This window comes from Furipterus horrens, unplaced genomic scaffold (assembly GCF_987537825.1).
Source record: "Furipterus horrens unplaced genomic scaffold, mFurHor1.1.pri manual_scaffold_1, whole genome shotgun sequence".
Classification (NCBI taxonomy): Eukaryota; Metazoa; Chordata; class Mammalia; order Chiroptera; family Furipteridae; genus Furipterus; species Furipterus horrens.
The window spans coordinates 96,223,679-96,237,615 of record NW_028327171.1 but is presented as its reverse complement, the minus strand read 5'-3'; the positions used below and the strand labels follow the sequence as shown (position 1 = coordinate 96,237,615).

The following is a 13,937-nucleotide window of genomic DNA, read 5'->3' as shown; positions in this document are numbered from 1 at the left end:
TTGTTTCATCTCCCTAGCTTCTGTTTTTTAAACCAGTCCCTTTAACATCTCATATAACAGTGGTTTGGATCTAATGAACTCTTTCAGTTTTATTTTGTCCTGGAAACACTTTCTCTGTCCTTCTATTCTGAATGACAATTTCGCTGGATAGAGTATTCGTGGTGGTAGGTTTTGGATTTTCATTACTTTGAATATTTCTTGCCAGTCCCTTCTTGCCTGTAGGGTCTCCCTTGAGAAGTCAGCTGATAGTCTAATTGGGACCCCTTTGTACATAATTCTTTTCTTCTCTCTTGCTGCTTTTAAGATTCTCTCTTTATCTTTAATTTTTGACATTTTGATTATAATGTGTCTTGGAGTGGTTCTCCCTGGGTCCAGTCTCTTGGGAACTCTCCTTGCTTCCTGGACCTGCAAGTCTATTCCCTTCCCCAAGTCTGGGAAGTTCTCCTTTATTATATTTTCACTCAATTTTTCAAGTTCTAGTTCATCTTCCTCACTCTCTGGCAAACCAATGATTCTTATGTTGGGCCTTTTATAGCTGTCCCAGAGGTTTCTGATCCTCTCATTGTTGCTTCCCATTTCCTCTCTCTGCATTGGTTGACTGCTTGTTCCTTCTCCATATTCCAGTTTGTTGAAATGAACTCTGGATTTTTTTTCCTCACCATCTGTCTCGTATGTGGTTTTGTTCCTTTCGTTATGAATGTTTTTCGCTTCTTTCTTATCTTTTTCCTGCTCTTTTGTGAATTCTGTAAGCCACCTTATAACAATGGCCCAGAACTGAGCCTCTGACAGGTTTCTTATCTGTTCATCTGTCAGGTTCTCTATCTGTTGCCTGGTGAGCTGTGCCACCGGGATTTCTATAGTTGTCTGCCTCATTTTGACAGATGCGTTTTGTTTTCTTGGGCCGGCTGTAGGGGGCAGTGCCTGTGTACGCGTCACAATTCAGCGACCTATTTCGCAGCCCTGTGGTGCTTTCTTTGGGGGCGGGGGTCCAAGATGGATTCACACAGTTATTCAGCCAGGAGACTGGGATCCGTCCTCCCGCCCCCCTGGGCCTCACTGTTCAAGGCGATGCGGTGGCTGCTTTCCCCAGCGCTGGGGTCGCGCACTGCCAGGGGCTTGACTGCCGCCGGGATTTTTCGCCGCCCCCGCCGCTGTCCCAGGTGCGACCGCAAACAGCACTGCCCTCTTTAACTCTTACCTGCCCAAATGGCACCGCTGGTTTATAACTTCATATGTTGGGCTTCCGTGTAGTTTTATTTTCTGGAATTTCTAGTTATCCTTTGTTTTGAAGTAGTTGTATTCCTCTCTAGTTGTAGAGGGAGACCTAGCGTGTCTGTCTAAGCCTCCATCTTGGCCGGAAGTCGAGACTTTATTTTTTTGTAGTGAGAAATTATTACCCTAACTACCTCACAGATAGTGTTTATAAAGATTAAATAAGATGTGGAAACAGTAAAATAGAAAAGCCCACATACATGTGATATTATACCAGTATCTCTGGGTCTCCTAGATTTCTAAAAGCAAATGGCATATTAATAATAACTAACACCTTGTTGAGAAAATTTTGATGCAGGTTTAAATAGAATGTAAATATGAGTCCTATAGTCTCTTAATCTGTTTATTTCTGAGAATGAATATGTATTTTGATAGAGACTCACTAGAAAAGGAAATGACGAATGATAGAAAAGGATAATTCATTGTAAAATACTAAATTGGTATGTTTTTTTATTTTTATTTTTTTTAATTTGAGAAGTACCTTTGGGATCATTTATTCCTATTAGAGTTCATTTGTAAAAATGCTGCTAACATTGCCTCCTCATTTCAAAGCAGTTGTGAGAATTTAGATAAATTTAAATGTTTTTATATTGCTTGAATCAGGAGAATGTTTACAACCTCAAGTTATTCTTTTTTGCACAATTTTAAACAGGTATTACAGGAATAGCCGAAGCAGTTAAGGAGATCACACTGGAAAGCAAGGTACTGGTTAATTGGATATGTTTCTAAATTCAATGACCTAGTTATTTCCATGTGTGTGTGTGTGTGTGTGTGTGTGTGTGTGTGTATTTTTAAGATATATCATTCTTATTCAAACTGATTATTATCAATCTCGTTTATATTCTAGCTTTTTTCCCTCTCATGTTTGTATATCAACATATCAAAACACTTCTCTTCTTTTCCTTAACTTGTCATTGGCTAAGAAAAACAATTTTTGAGATTGTAACTGGTAAAATCTACTAATTTTTACTAATTGAGACAGCTTGTAGACTAGTGTAAAAGAAATAGCTTTTTGTTTTTAAGTACCAAATGTTCTGTAAGTGGAGGCTTTTGAAGTAGTTTTATCTACTTGCTGAGTAGTAGATGGTAGTGATATAGTTAAAATTTTATAGTTTAAATGTTTTCTTAAGCAATTTACTCATTACATTTTGTTTCTTAATTTACTACTAATATGAGAGTTTTTTTATTTTTGAAAACTTAAAAGGTAAATTTCAGCATCATTCAGAATCACGACATTTTGATTCATGAGTGGAAGCTAAATTAGTTAGGTTTTATTGTACAATTTGGGGGGAAGGTAAAATATATAATTGGGTGGAATTTTTCTACTTGAAACTTCTCAGTTAATTCAGACTATATCAGCTTTTCATTTCTAAAGAGAATGATTGCACTGTCTTTATATTTTTACATAGTTGCTTGAAGTGATGTGAAAAAATAATACAGAATGCTTTTACCCATATCTTTTCTTAATTATTTTGTTAACAGTCAAATCTCTTAGAGAATAGAATATTTACACGAATAATTGTGTTTCTTTTTTCCTTATGAAACATTCAATCACAATAGTTAATAGTTTAAGGTATTATTTGTTTTTGTTATTTGGATCTTTTCTTTTGGGACTTAAAACTGGGGCTTAAGTTTTTTGGGTTTTTTTACCAGTGTAAAATTTTATGCTTGCTAGAAATTCAGTTTTATGCCTGCTTAAGGTGCAGTTCATCAGTCTGAATATTTACGTTTTGAAATTCTACTTTTTGGAGAATTTGAATGACTTGAGAAATTTTATAAATGGCTTTGCTGCTTCAAAAGATCTTGTTTACTCCAGCAATTAGTGTATATGCTTTGGGTTTGGAAATGATAAATGGTAGAGTAGTTAAGATAATATTGTTTTTATAGGTTTAGGGGAATTCTTTTCAGAATTTTTAATAAATACATCGTGGTTAATCTGGTACTTAGTATTCCACTTAACATCATTATGTCCTACTAAAGGATGAACACTTAGAATAATTTACAACTAGAATATATCTCTCCTGTTGTTTCCTATTTAATATAAAATTTACATTATTTTTTATAATTTAGTGCTTAGAATACTTGCCATCCAGACCCCAAATATTAATCTTTGTGGTCAATTTCCACTGTATTTTGCTATATCAAGTATGCATATCCAACGTGATTAAAATTTCCCTTAATGATCAGTTTATCAGATGTTGGCTCATCCAATAATTACCTAGATATTTTCTTATATTGCTTTAAATTTTGGGTGCAGTAGTGGCACATATGACTTAAGTTTCTAGCGATAACTAAAATTATCCTTAATTAAAATTGTCAATTATAAATTAAGTGAAAGTAGATGTCCGTATTTTTTACTTAATACATTGACTTTAGATTTTTAGAAAATTAGTTTTGTGAAAATGAGAAATGTATTACTATATTAAGCTTGTCTTTGGTTAGCATTATTCTTTCATTCTAGCGCAAATATAGTTAAGAAATTGAACTGAAATCTTATATGTGGTAATAGTTGTAATTGCTTAAATCATCTATTTGGATATATTGTTTGATTTATAATAGTTTAACCTAAGTATATTGTGATTTATAAATACATACCTTTTTGTCTCTTAAATTATGTATTCAAGTTAATATAACTTCTAACAAATTTTCTAATGCTGATGAATTAGTTAACTAACAGTATTTTTTACTAGAATTATAACCAGCTACTATTTTTAAATGGTTAGCTTAGGCGACTCTTGGTGTTTCTATAATGCTTTATATATATATATATAATCTTTTTAAATTAATTTTAGAGAGACAGGAAGGGAGAGGGAAGAGAGAGAAAGAAAGAAACATCAATATATTGTCCCATTTATTTATGCATTCATTGATTGTTTCTTATATGCACCTTGACAGGGGATTGAACCTGCAATCTTGGCATACTGGGACTGTGCTCTAACCAACTGAGCTACCAGGCCAGGACAGCTTTTTATATTTTTCAGTCACAGGACTTAGCATATCACTTTTAATGATTGTTTTTGGAGTTTGTCATCTCACTGGAGTAGGAGTTTCTTGAGGATAAGGACTATCTTATTCCTCCTTTTTTCACTAGTTAGAACTTTGCTGGCATGTGGGTGTTCAGTATTTGAACTAATGAATGTATTTAAGTGACTTTAAATGTAATTAATTTCAAAGGACAGTATAAAACTCCAAGATTGCTCAGCATTATGTGAGGAGGAGGAAGAGGAAGAGGAAGGAGAAGCTGCAGATATGGAAGGTATCTGTGTTCTAGATTTACTTTAATCACACTAAATATTAATTTGGCAATATTTGTAATTCATGTTAAATTTTAACATTGAACAGCCCAGAGAAGATTTTGTTTAGTTTAAATTTAATCAGTGCAAAACTAACTTTAATCTCGGAATCCTCTACTTTACCTAGAGCATAGCCTTGACAGCATTATTTCTACTGGGATAAATATTAGTCATAAATCTTTAATGCTGGGTATAGCTGTCAGATACAGATTCTTAAAGCTAACTCAAACTCTTTCAGAGCCAAACAATGTTTGGTCATGCATTTGTATTTTCTTTTTCTTTTTTGATAACATTGTACTGTGAAAACCTTACAGTAGTGATTTTTTAATGGGGCCTTTTGAACTACACAAAATCCTCTCACTGCTCCCCGAGATTCTGAAATGGCTTTCCTAGGGTTGCCAGCTCAGAATCACTGCATTCATAAATCATTGCTCCAAAAGATTGAAACTCTCTGTACTAACAGAACAGAGTAATACAGGTCTAAAAGTATATAGATATTCAAAGTTTCATATTCCATTAGCATGATAATCTTTAATACATGTGAAACCTAAGATATTTAAAAATAGATGAAAAAATTGCTGTCTCCAGAGCAACCTCTCTGTTAAATTCAATCTGTGTTTATTATACATTTTTCCCCATATTATTTGATTTATTAGCCATTTTCTCTGTTGTTTTTTATGACACCAGATTTTCCTCCTTCCTTGACTGTTGACTATTTCTTCTAAGTCTCCTGAGGTTCTTTTACTTCTGCCCAGCTATTCAATGTTACTGTATCATGGGGTTTCTTTTTTTTTTTCTTTTCCCTACACTCCCAGGTCACTTTTTACCTACTTCTTAGGCATTTGCGATGGGATAACAAGGTCTGGCATGGAAATTTGTGCAGCAGGAAAAATGGTATTAAATTACATTAGATTCTCTATGAGAGCTCAAATATTAATATATATGTGTATATATAGAGAAGAGAGTAGGCAGTTAGAAAAAGGAAGAGAATGTGAAAAAAGTACAGAGGGCAGGCATCTTGGCGACTGTAAGGTGGCTGGATCCCAAGAGTATCCATGGAACTTCTTGTGAGAGATGTTCTGTAGCATGCACAAGTAGAAGATTGTGCCAAGTGGAGTTGAAGCACAGTAGTGGCAAGGGGGGTTTGTTGCTGAGGTGACAGCACAGCCTAAGCAACGGAGCTGCCTTTCAGTTTTGTTTTCTGAAGTACTTTGGATCACCATGACACCTATCTGTATATCTCTTCCTAAATTCTAGTCAGTCTTTTCCTTGTTTCCATGGTTAACTCCCATTCTTTGAAGAAATATAAATGAATTAATTATAACCAGATTTCTCAGAGCAACCTCAGATATCATCTCTGTGCTCAAGACTTTTACATCTGAACCTCCAACCCAGATCTCCTAAACTTTGTATCTTCTTGTTTAGTTACATTTCTGCCTGGATGTCTCATGATTGTCAGAACCACCTTCTTGCACAAATACTCTTCTCGACTCCATCTGTCTCTGAATGGCATACAGTTGTCCAGGCTGTGGTGGGCTGAAGGAAGAACCCTATCAGTAAAGCACTGTATTTAGAGTATAAACTGTGGGACTGCCTTAAATATCTGACAGCCTTTTAGTATGTTTGTTACACTTCCCTTGAATAGAGTCAAAGAATTTCTATATATGGAGTTTTGCTTAAAGGTAGTGTTGATGGTATCTAATATCACAGTCAATTTCATTCATTATGCAGAAAATATTTATTGAGCAATACAGTATCTGTGTATCAGATAGTCTTTGGTGCAGAAGATAAGTTGTAAACAAACACAGAAGCAAAACATTTATTGTATTACATGGTTATAAGTGTCAGGGAGAAAAATGGGGAAGATAAGGGAGTCTTGGCATGGAATGAGTGTTGTAATTTTTAAATAGATTGGTCAAGAAAAACCTCATTGAGAATATGCCATTTAAAGCCTGATAGGAAGTGAGGGGACAAGCGATTTGGGTATCTGAGGAGGAGTGCAGAGGCTCTGAGGTGGGAGCATGTGTGGCTTACAAGATACTATGAGGAGACTCCTGTGTTCAGAGAGTAATGAGAGAAGAGTAGTAAGGCATGAAGTCAGAGAGGAAGCCTGGGTCATCTAGGCCCTGCCTTTAACTCTTGAGTGAGAGGAGAAGCCATTAGAGGGCTTTTCTAAGCAGAGGAGTGACTTAGAATGAGATTTAACATTTTAACAGAATCACAGTGACTACATTGTTGAGAATAGACTGAAGGGGTATAGATTAACAGGAGGCTATTTTGATAATTCGGCAAAACATGATGGTAGCTTGGACTCAAGTGGACGTATTTGAGGGTGGGGGCAAATGGATTTACTGCTGGAATGGATGTGGCATGAGAGACAGAATAGTTAAGTGTGACTCCAAGGTTTTTCACCTATCTGGAACAATGTCATTAACTGAAATGGGGAAACTTTTAGGACTGAATAGTTGTGGAGGGGGAGTTGGGAGCTTGGTTTTGAGCATGTGATATTTGTGATGCCCTTAGTCATTGGACCATAAGTAAAACAATTAGGTATCCAGGTCTATAGTCAGGGAGTAAATTTGGGAGTCATCAACATTTAAAGCCATTGAGACTAGTGAAATCATCAAGGGAGTAAGTGTGGCTAGAGAACAAGTCCTTAAACTGAGCCCTTCATCATTGCTAAGTTGTTTTTGTGTTTCCTTTTGTTTTTTGAAATGGTCGAGGTGATGAAAAGGGACCAGTATAGGAAATAGTGAAGAAAAAGCTAGCGTGGTGAGAGGAAAACCTGGAAAGTATAGTATCTTAAAAGCTGAGAGAGCTCAATTAAGATGTAAACTGGGACTTTAACACTGGATTCAGCAAAGTAGAAGTCACTGATGACTTCAATGACATGCTTTATGCAGTTACATAAATCACCGTGTGTAGGCTGCGGAGTCTTGGAAGAATTTACAGTTTTGTTATGCCAGTGGTGTTTGTTAATAATAGACTGTGGCACTGACCAAGCCTATTTATGCTACTTTTCTCTGATCTGGTGCTTGCCAGGTAAAATATCTGCTGCTTTAGAAATATGTATAGAATTAGCTCACTTATATTTATTCATTATGGTTGGTTAGAAACAAAAGAAGAAACCCAGTTTTTCATTGACATTCTGAAATAATATATAACTCAGTTTAGGAAATTATTTTGAATTTGATTAACCTTTTGTTGCTTTTTATAACAGAGTATGAAGAGAGTGGATTGTTGGAAACAGATGAGGTTTGTAAATTGAGTTTTCATTAGTTAATTTTTAATGAATAAACTTGGGGATTAGTGTCTATTAATATTTTGATCTAATTAGTTTTTATATGTATACATTGGTTATAGCATATAACATTTTGAGTTTTAAGTTATATCTGCTTTTGAGAAAGAAATACATAGGATGGGAAAAATAGATTTTCTAAAATGTCACATTCGTACTGATTTTAATGGTTATAAAATTTTCTCCATTATTGTCAGGCTACGCTAGACACAAGGAAAATAGTAGAAGCTTGTAAAGCTAAAACTGATGCTGGAGGTGAAGACGTTATTTTGCAAACCAGAACTTATGACCTTTACATCACTTATGATAAATATTACCAGACACCAAGACTATGGTTGTTCGGCTATGATGAGGTAAAAAATAAAGAAAACCTTAATTTTAATGTAAATATTTTAAATTGTGGCATTTAATTTTTACATGATTAAGTCTATAGATATATATTGTGGCCTTTTAAATTTTACAAATCACTTGTTTTACAATTTTATGGTTAATATTGCATTTGACTCTTATTTTGAAGAAACTATCAATTATTTAATATGGCAACATCACTACTAAGAATTAAACCTAAATAATCTGTTACATATTTATTACTTGGTCCCTGAGCTTATTCTTCAAAATGTGAGGGAAATTGAACTTGTTTGGTTGATTAAATTTTGTTTGGGATTACACATTGGATATCTAGGCATGTACAGAATGATCATATCACATGTGTGGGTTTTTTTTTAAGACAGAAAACGTTTTTAAAAACTCATACACTTAATTGAATTAAAGGATAACTAAAATAAGATTAGCTTGTTTGTTATTCTAATGACTATAATTTGAAATAAAAGAAAATAAAATAGGCCTAAATGATGAGTTACAGTTCTAAAATGTTTGGATAATGATGAACTTGCCTTTATGTAAGATCTTTTCTACATTAGGTGGTGGTTGATGCCACATAGCCTGATGGACAGACAGAGTCCCCTTTTCCTTCCTTGGTATAATCTTTCCCTCAAATAATCTGATAATTAACAATAGTCTAGAATTCTGAATTGCAAGTGATGTGGGAGGTGGAGGTTAAATATATTCTAAACATTGAAGTTTAGGCCTAAAACTTTTGAAACAGTAATTTCAAAGCATTTTTTATGGTTTTAGCAACGGCAGCCTTTAACAGTTGAACACATGTATGAAGATATCAGTCAAGATCATGTGAAGAAAACAGTGACCATTGAAAATCACCCTCATCTCCCACCACCTCCTATGTGTTCAGTTCACCCATGCAGGTCTGTGTGTGTATGTGTGTGTGTGTGTGTGTCTGTGTGTGTACTTTATGGATTTATTATTTGGGAAGTTTATAAATGTAGCGCCTTAAGAAAATTTTACTGGATAAGCAAATAAATTTCTTTAGTCTTCCTTGGAAATGTTCTTATGCTTAGTTTAAGATATAAGAAGAAAGAAAAACTACTAATTTTTTTTAAATTTAATTCATTAAGAATATTTTTTTTTGGCCCTGGCCAGTGTATTTCAGTTGGTTGGAGCATCATCCTGTACACCAAAAGGTTGCGTATTCAATTCCCGGTCAGGGCACATACCTAGGTTGTGGGCTCCATCCCCAGTCGGGGCATGTATGGGAGGCAACCCATTGATGCTTCTCTCTTGCTTCTATGTTTCTCTTTCTCTCTCCCTCTCCCCCTTTCTATAAAAGCAATGAAAAAAATGTCCTCAGGTGAGGATTAAAAAAAAAAAATTTTTTTTTGTTTTTAGTATGTGTTTAGTTGCGGTTTAGGTCTTTGTGATTTTACTCATGTTTTTAGCTACGAGAATAGTTGGGTGATCCTTTTTATATTAAAAAATACTCATCATTTTAGACACAGTTTGCTCTATTATGGTTTATCTTTCTGCAGATATAAAGTTAAACTTGTGCTTTTTCTAGGTGACCTTTTTAACTCCTTTTATTGGTTAGTGAAGGAACCTGTATATGCAGAGTTTCTATTCTTCTTTACTCTTTAAAAACTAATTAATTAATTTTTCTTTCTTTTTTTTATTGCATTTTTTCCATTACTATTTATTCCCCCCATACCCTCTTCCACCTTCCACCACTCAGGCCCACAATCACCACACTGTTCTTCAGTTAAGAAGTTTTCAGCCCTACCAAATCAAGGACATTTTATAATTTGGGATTTTCTTTGTATCAGTGTGTTTTCACAGGGCCAAATATGTGAAGCTCAATCTATGTACAGGATTTTTTCAGAAGTTTCATTTAAAAAAAAAAAGTTACATGCTAATATTCTTTGTTAGTTTCTAATTGGTAACTTTCACAAAATCATTGATAAATTCTTGTAACAGTATTTTTCAGATAAAAACTCTGGTATTCATTTCACTGACTTAATTTGATGCAACATTCTAGTTTTCAAAAATTCTTTAATATTTTCTTCTTGTTTTTTATAACCTCTTTGTTCTCAAAATCCCATAGAAAGTCTACTTCATTTTTCTAATTTATGTCGAGTCATTAGTTTTAGTTTTGAATTATCTAAAAGGTTTTTATTTTTTAGAGTTTTATTTAGTTATTTCCTCTTTGGGTTTGAGGTTTTATGATGGTGCTTATTAAACTGAGATAATATCTTTCTGAGGTGTAAACTTTACTAAGTTGGTAAAAGATAAGTAACTGGAAATTGATGTTAAACATTTCAATAAATGACTATATTATGGAATACAGTGTAAATGGGGCAAAATTTTAAAAAGCTGGGGGCCTATAAAACGAAATTTCAAGGACAGTTCAGGTCCTCATAGCCTCAGGGTTAATAATTTACTCTCCCATCTTCTAAGCTGAGTGCCTTTGTCATGAAGGTTTTATTCATAAAAATTTAAGAAGCATTTTTTAAGCAAGGGTATATATACATACTTTTTTGTACATTTCCCTTTTCTCAGTTTATGAGCCCAGACAATTACTTTGATATCACTTTTTTGTATAGCACAGGAGAAACACCAGTTGGCTATGTAAAGATTTGTGGATAGGACAAAAACTTCAGATAAATATCATTCTCCATATAAATTTTAAAATATGTTGTAATAGAATCAGATAAATTTTATAGTACAGTTGAAGACAAAGAAAAATATAAACTTATAGACTGACCCATTAGCTTTTCTTTAATTCAGTTTGGCTTATTCTTACCTAAATATTTAAGCTTTTTTATTTTTTTATTTTTTTAACCAAGTGTTACCATGTAGCTTTTGGAATTTGCCTAGTTTGATTCTTACTTGTTTTTCAGCAGATAGTTCTGGCTCTGCAGTTCTTCCCTGGCATGATTTCCCTTCCTCTGGATTTCTGACCCCTGCCCTCTAACAACCCCCACCTGACTTCCATTGTAGGAAAGCTAACTGATGCCATTGTATTTGTGACCACCAGAGCTTTTTAAATTACCCCTTCCTCCAATAAAACTGTCCTCATGACTCAACAGTCTGACTTGTTAGGAAGTAAAGAGAATATCTTACAATGCAACTATTACATATTAAAACTAATTCACTGACAATAAATAAAGAAGATTTCTTTACAGAAACTTCTGTTTTGGTCTAATTGATGTATATTAATAAAATTTGTTCTTTTGCTTTTAGGCATGCTGAGGTGATGAAGAAAATAATTGAGACTGTTGCGGAAGGCGGGGGAGAACTTGGTGTTCATATGTATCCTTACCAGTTTATGTGATTAGTGGCAAAATGGCCCCTAGAATTTATTTATTTATTTATTTATTTTTGAGGTGGGGGTGGCGATTTAGTGTAACCTTAATGGCACAGTTCCTCTAACTTGTTTTAGCCCCTCATATCAGGAAGTCTTAGTGGGAGTCTTTAATGATTTAGAATGGTTACATTGTGATTATTCTGCCTTGTTCAGTTGATTAGCAGGGTCCTTGTGTGTACTGGTTAGCTCTGCCTTATTACAGAGACTGAAACAAGTTTGCCAAATACTTTTGTTTGTAGAAGAGACGAAGGCCAAGAGTATATGAATATAAAACCATTGCTCTTGATGAAAAAGAAACTCAGTGGGCTTAATTTATTGATGAAAGATGAGTAATCTAATTTAGAGGATACCATATGAGTATCCTTTCACTAAGTATATTTCCAATTTAACATCTATCAAAAATTTGCTATCCTTGAGGTTATCAAAATGAATAAATTAAACTGCTGAATCCTGAAATGCATGTACGCATAGCATGGATTCATCAAAATTAGCCAAAGTCAATGATTTAGATGAACATAGCTTGAATTAGTTTGGTGCTAGATTGATAATTAGATGTTGTGGTTCATGCCCCTCAGTGTTAGACGGAGACTAAGGGTTCCTTCCTGTCATGGAACTACAGATAACCTAAACATTGCAAATCAGGTGCATCCCTCAAAGGTACATTGGACTGATTTGATACTGAAACAAACCAAGAACTTTTGGTCCAAACCAAATTTATTCCTGAAATCTTATTGTGTATAATATGAGCATTCATCTCTTATGTTAGAGGTTAGGTAGCAACTTGGAAGACTCCATATAGAATTTAAAATTGAGTCTTCAGTTCCCCCAGTAAAAACTAAGATCTTAATGTTTCCAAGTAATAATGGAGCATAGCACAAATTTCAGGATTTTATTAAAGATAGTCTCATTTAGCAGATTCTATGGCAAGTACATACACACTAACCTAGAATCAGTTCTTAGGGTTACCACCTCATTCTTATTTTTCTCTTTTGCTTCAGTGCTTTTATATTATTTACCTTGTCTCATTTTCTTACATACTCAAGCAAATTTACAGGCAGTAAAAATGCCATTATCCAGTCATTTAAATGTGGACAGCCTTGTCTTTATTTTTATATCAAAATAATTGGGTTTGTGTGAACTCTTACTTGTCAAGAATTTTTACATTCTAAAATTAAATGGGAATGAAAAATCAGAGAGAGCTTCATATGGAACAGACACAAATTTGCATTAGTGAAATTTTAAAATATACTTGATTTAAGATTTTATCATAAGTATTTTTTGAGAAATTGCTTAATAAAGTAGATTATTAACAATACTACCTTAAACCATAGAACTATTTACCAATCTATTTTCCTTAGCCAAAGACCTTTAGGTATCTTCTAATTTTCTTGAAATTTGTACAAGCTGTCATTCCAACAATAGAATATGACTACACAAGACACTTCACAATGTAATGAAGAGAGCATACAGTCTATCCTAATTATTGGTTCTGATTTGTAAAGAATTAACCCATAGATGTGACCATTGACCATATTCACCAATATGTACACTTTCTCTAATAAAGGGACTTATATGTTTATGCATTAAATAAAAAAATAAAGTTCCACTACCAGCCTTATTTGTTTAATAAAAATGAGTGTAAAGAGATCATTTTCCTGGCTTCTTATCAAAAGATGATACAGTATTTTTCTTAAATAACAACTCTTAAGTGAAAAAGTATCTCATACAGAATGATAAAAATATTTTTGGACACAAAGGATTTTTGGCGACCACAGGCTACCCCAGAGAGGAGTCAGGCGGAGAGCGGATCTCTGCCCGCTGGCAGAGACGGGACTCGACCAAGTGGCATTGGCGCTGAAGGACAGGAGACAGTGTGCTGCCGGGCAAGTGAGAACATAATTCTCCTTTATATTTTTCTCTAGTGGACGGTGGAGACGGGAGGAAAGTTTGGGGGTGGTAGGCCGTTCTGGAGGAGCCCAGGTGCAGAGGCCTGCTCATCCACTCCTGAACCCTACCATTGGTTCGCGGGGGCGCACATAGGGAAGTGCTCTCATTCACTGGCCCAGGTGTGCGGGGCCGTGAGTCCAGGCGTCCCTCGGACACTCCCCAACGGACATAAGATCAGTGCCCCAACGGGCACAGGGAGGGCCCACTGAACAGGCAGAGAACCGCGCATAGACACCCCTAGACAGCTCCCGTGGGCGCAGGGCCCCAGGCCGGAAAGCAGACCGCTAGCGCAGGCTCTGTTTGTGCCCGCCCAGACGGGTGAGGGAAGGTGGGCAGCTGCAGCACGGGAACAGCGGGAGGCGGCGACCCACGGACGCTCGATTCCACTGAGCACAAGTGTCCCTGGCCCTGC

The 13,937-nt window shown here is 35.1% G+C and overlaps 1 protein-coding gene across 1 annotated transcript in view; it reads left to right on the top strand.

The window, feature by feature from the left end:
* The window catches only part of ATG3 (autophagy related 3), a 30,647-nt gene extending 17,424 nt beyond the window's left edge, over positions 1 to 13,223 (top strand). Inside the window, exons 6-12 of the mRNA XM_090276576.1 lie at positions 1,925 to 1,974; positions 4,447 to 4,528; positions 7,786 to 7,820; positions 8,061 to 8,216; positions 8,998 to 9,125; positions 11,455 to 11,523; positions 12,951 to 13,223. Of these exons, the coding sequence (XP_090132702.1) occupies positions 1,925 to 1,974; positions 4,447 to 4,528; positions 7,786 to 7,820; positions 8,061 to 8,216; positions 8,998 to 9,125; positions 11,455 to 11,523; positions 12,951 to 13,032 (602 nt within the window). The 3' untranslated portion in view covers positions 13,033 to 13,223. The remainder of the gene's footprint in view (positions 1 to 1,924; positions 1,975 to 4,446; positions 4,529 to 7,785; positions 7,821 to 8,060; positions 8,217 to 8,997; positions 9,126 to 11,454; positions 11,524 to 12,950) is intronic.
* The last annotated feature ends 714 nt before the right edge of the window (positions 13,224 to 13,937 follow it).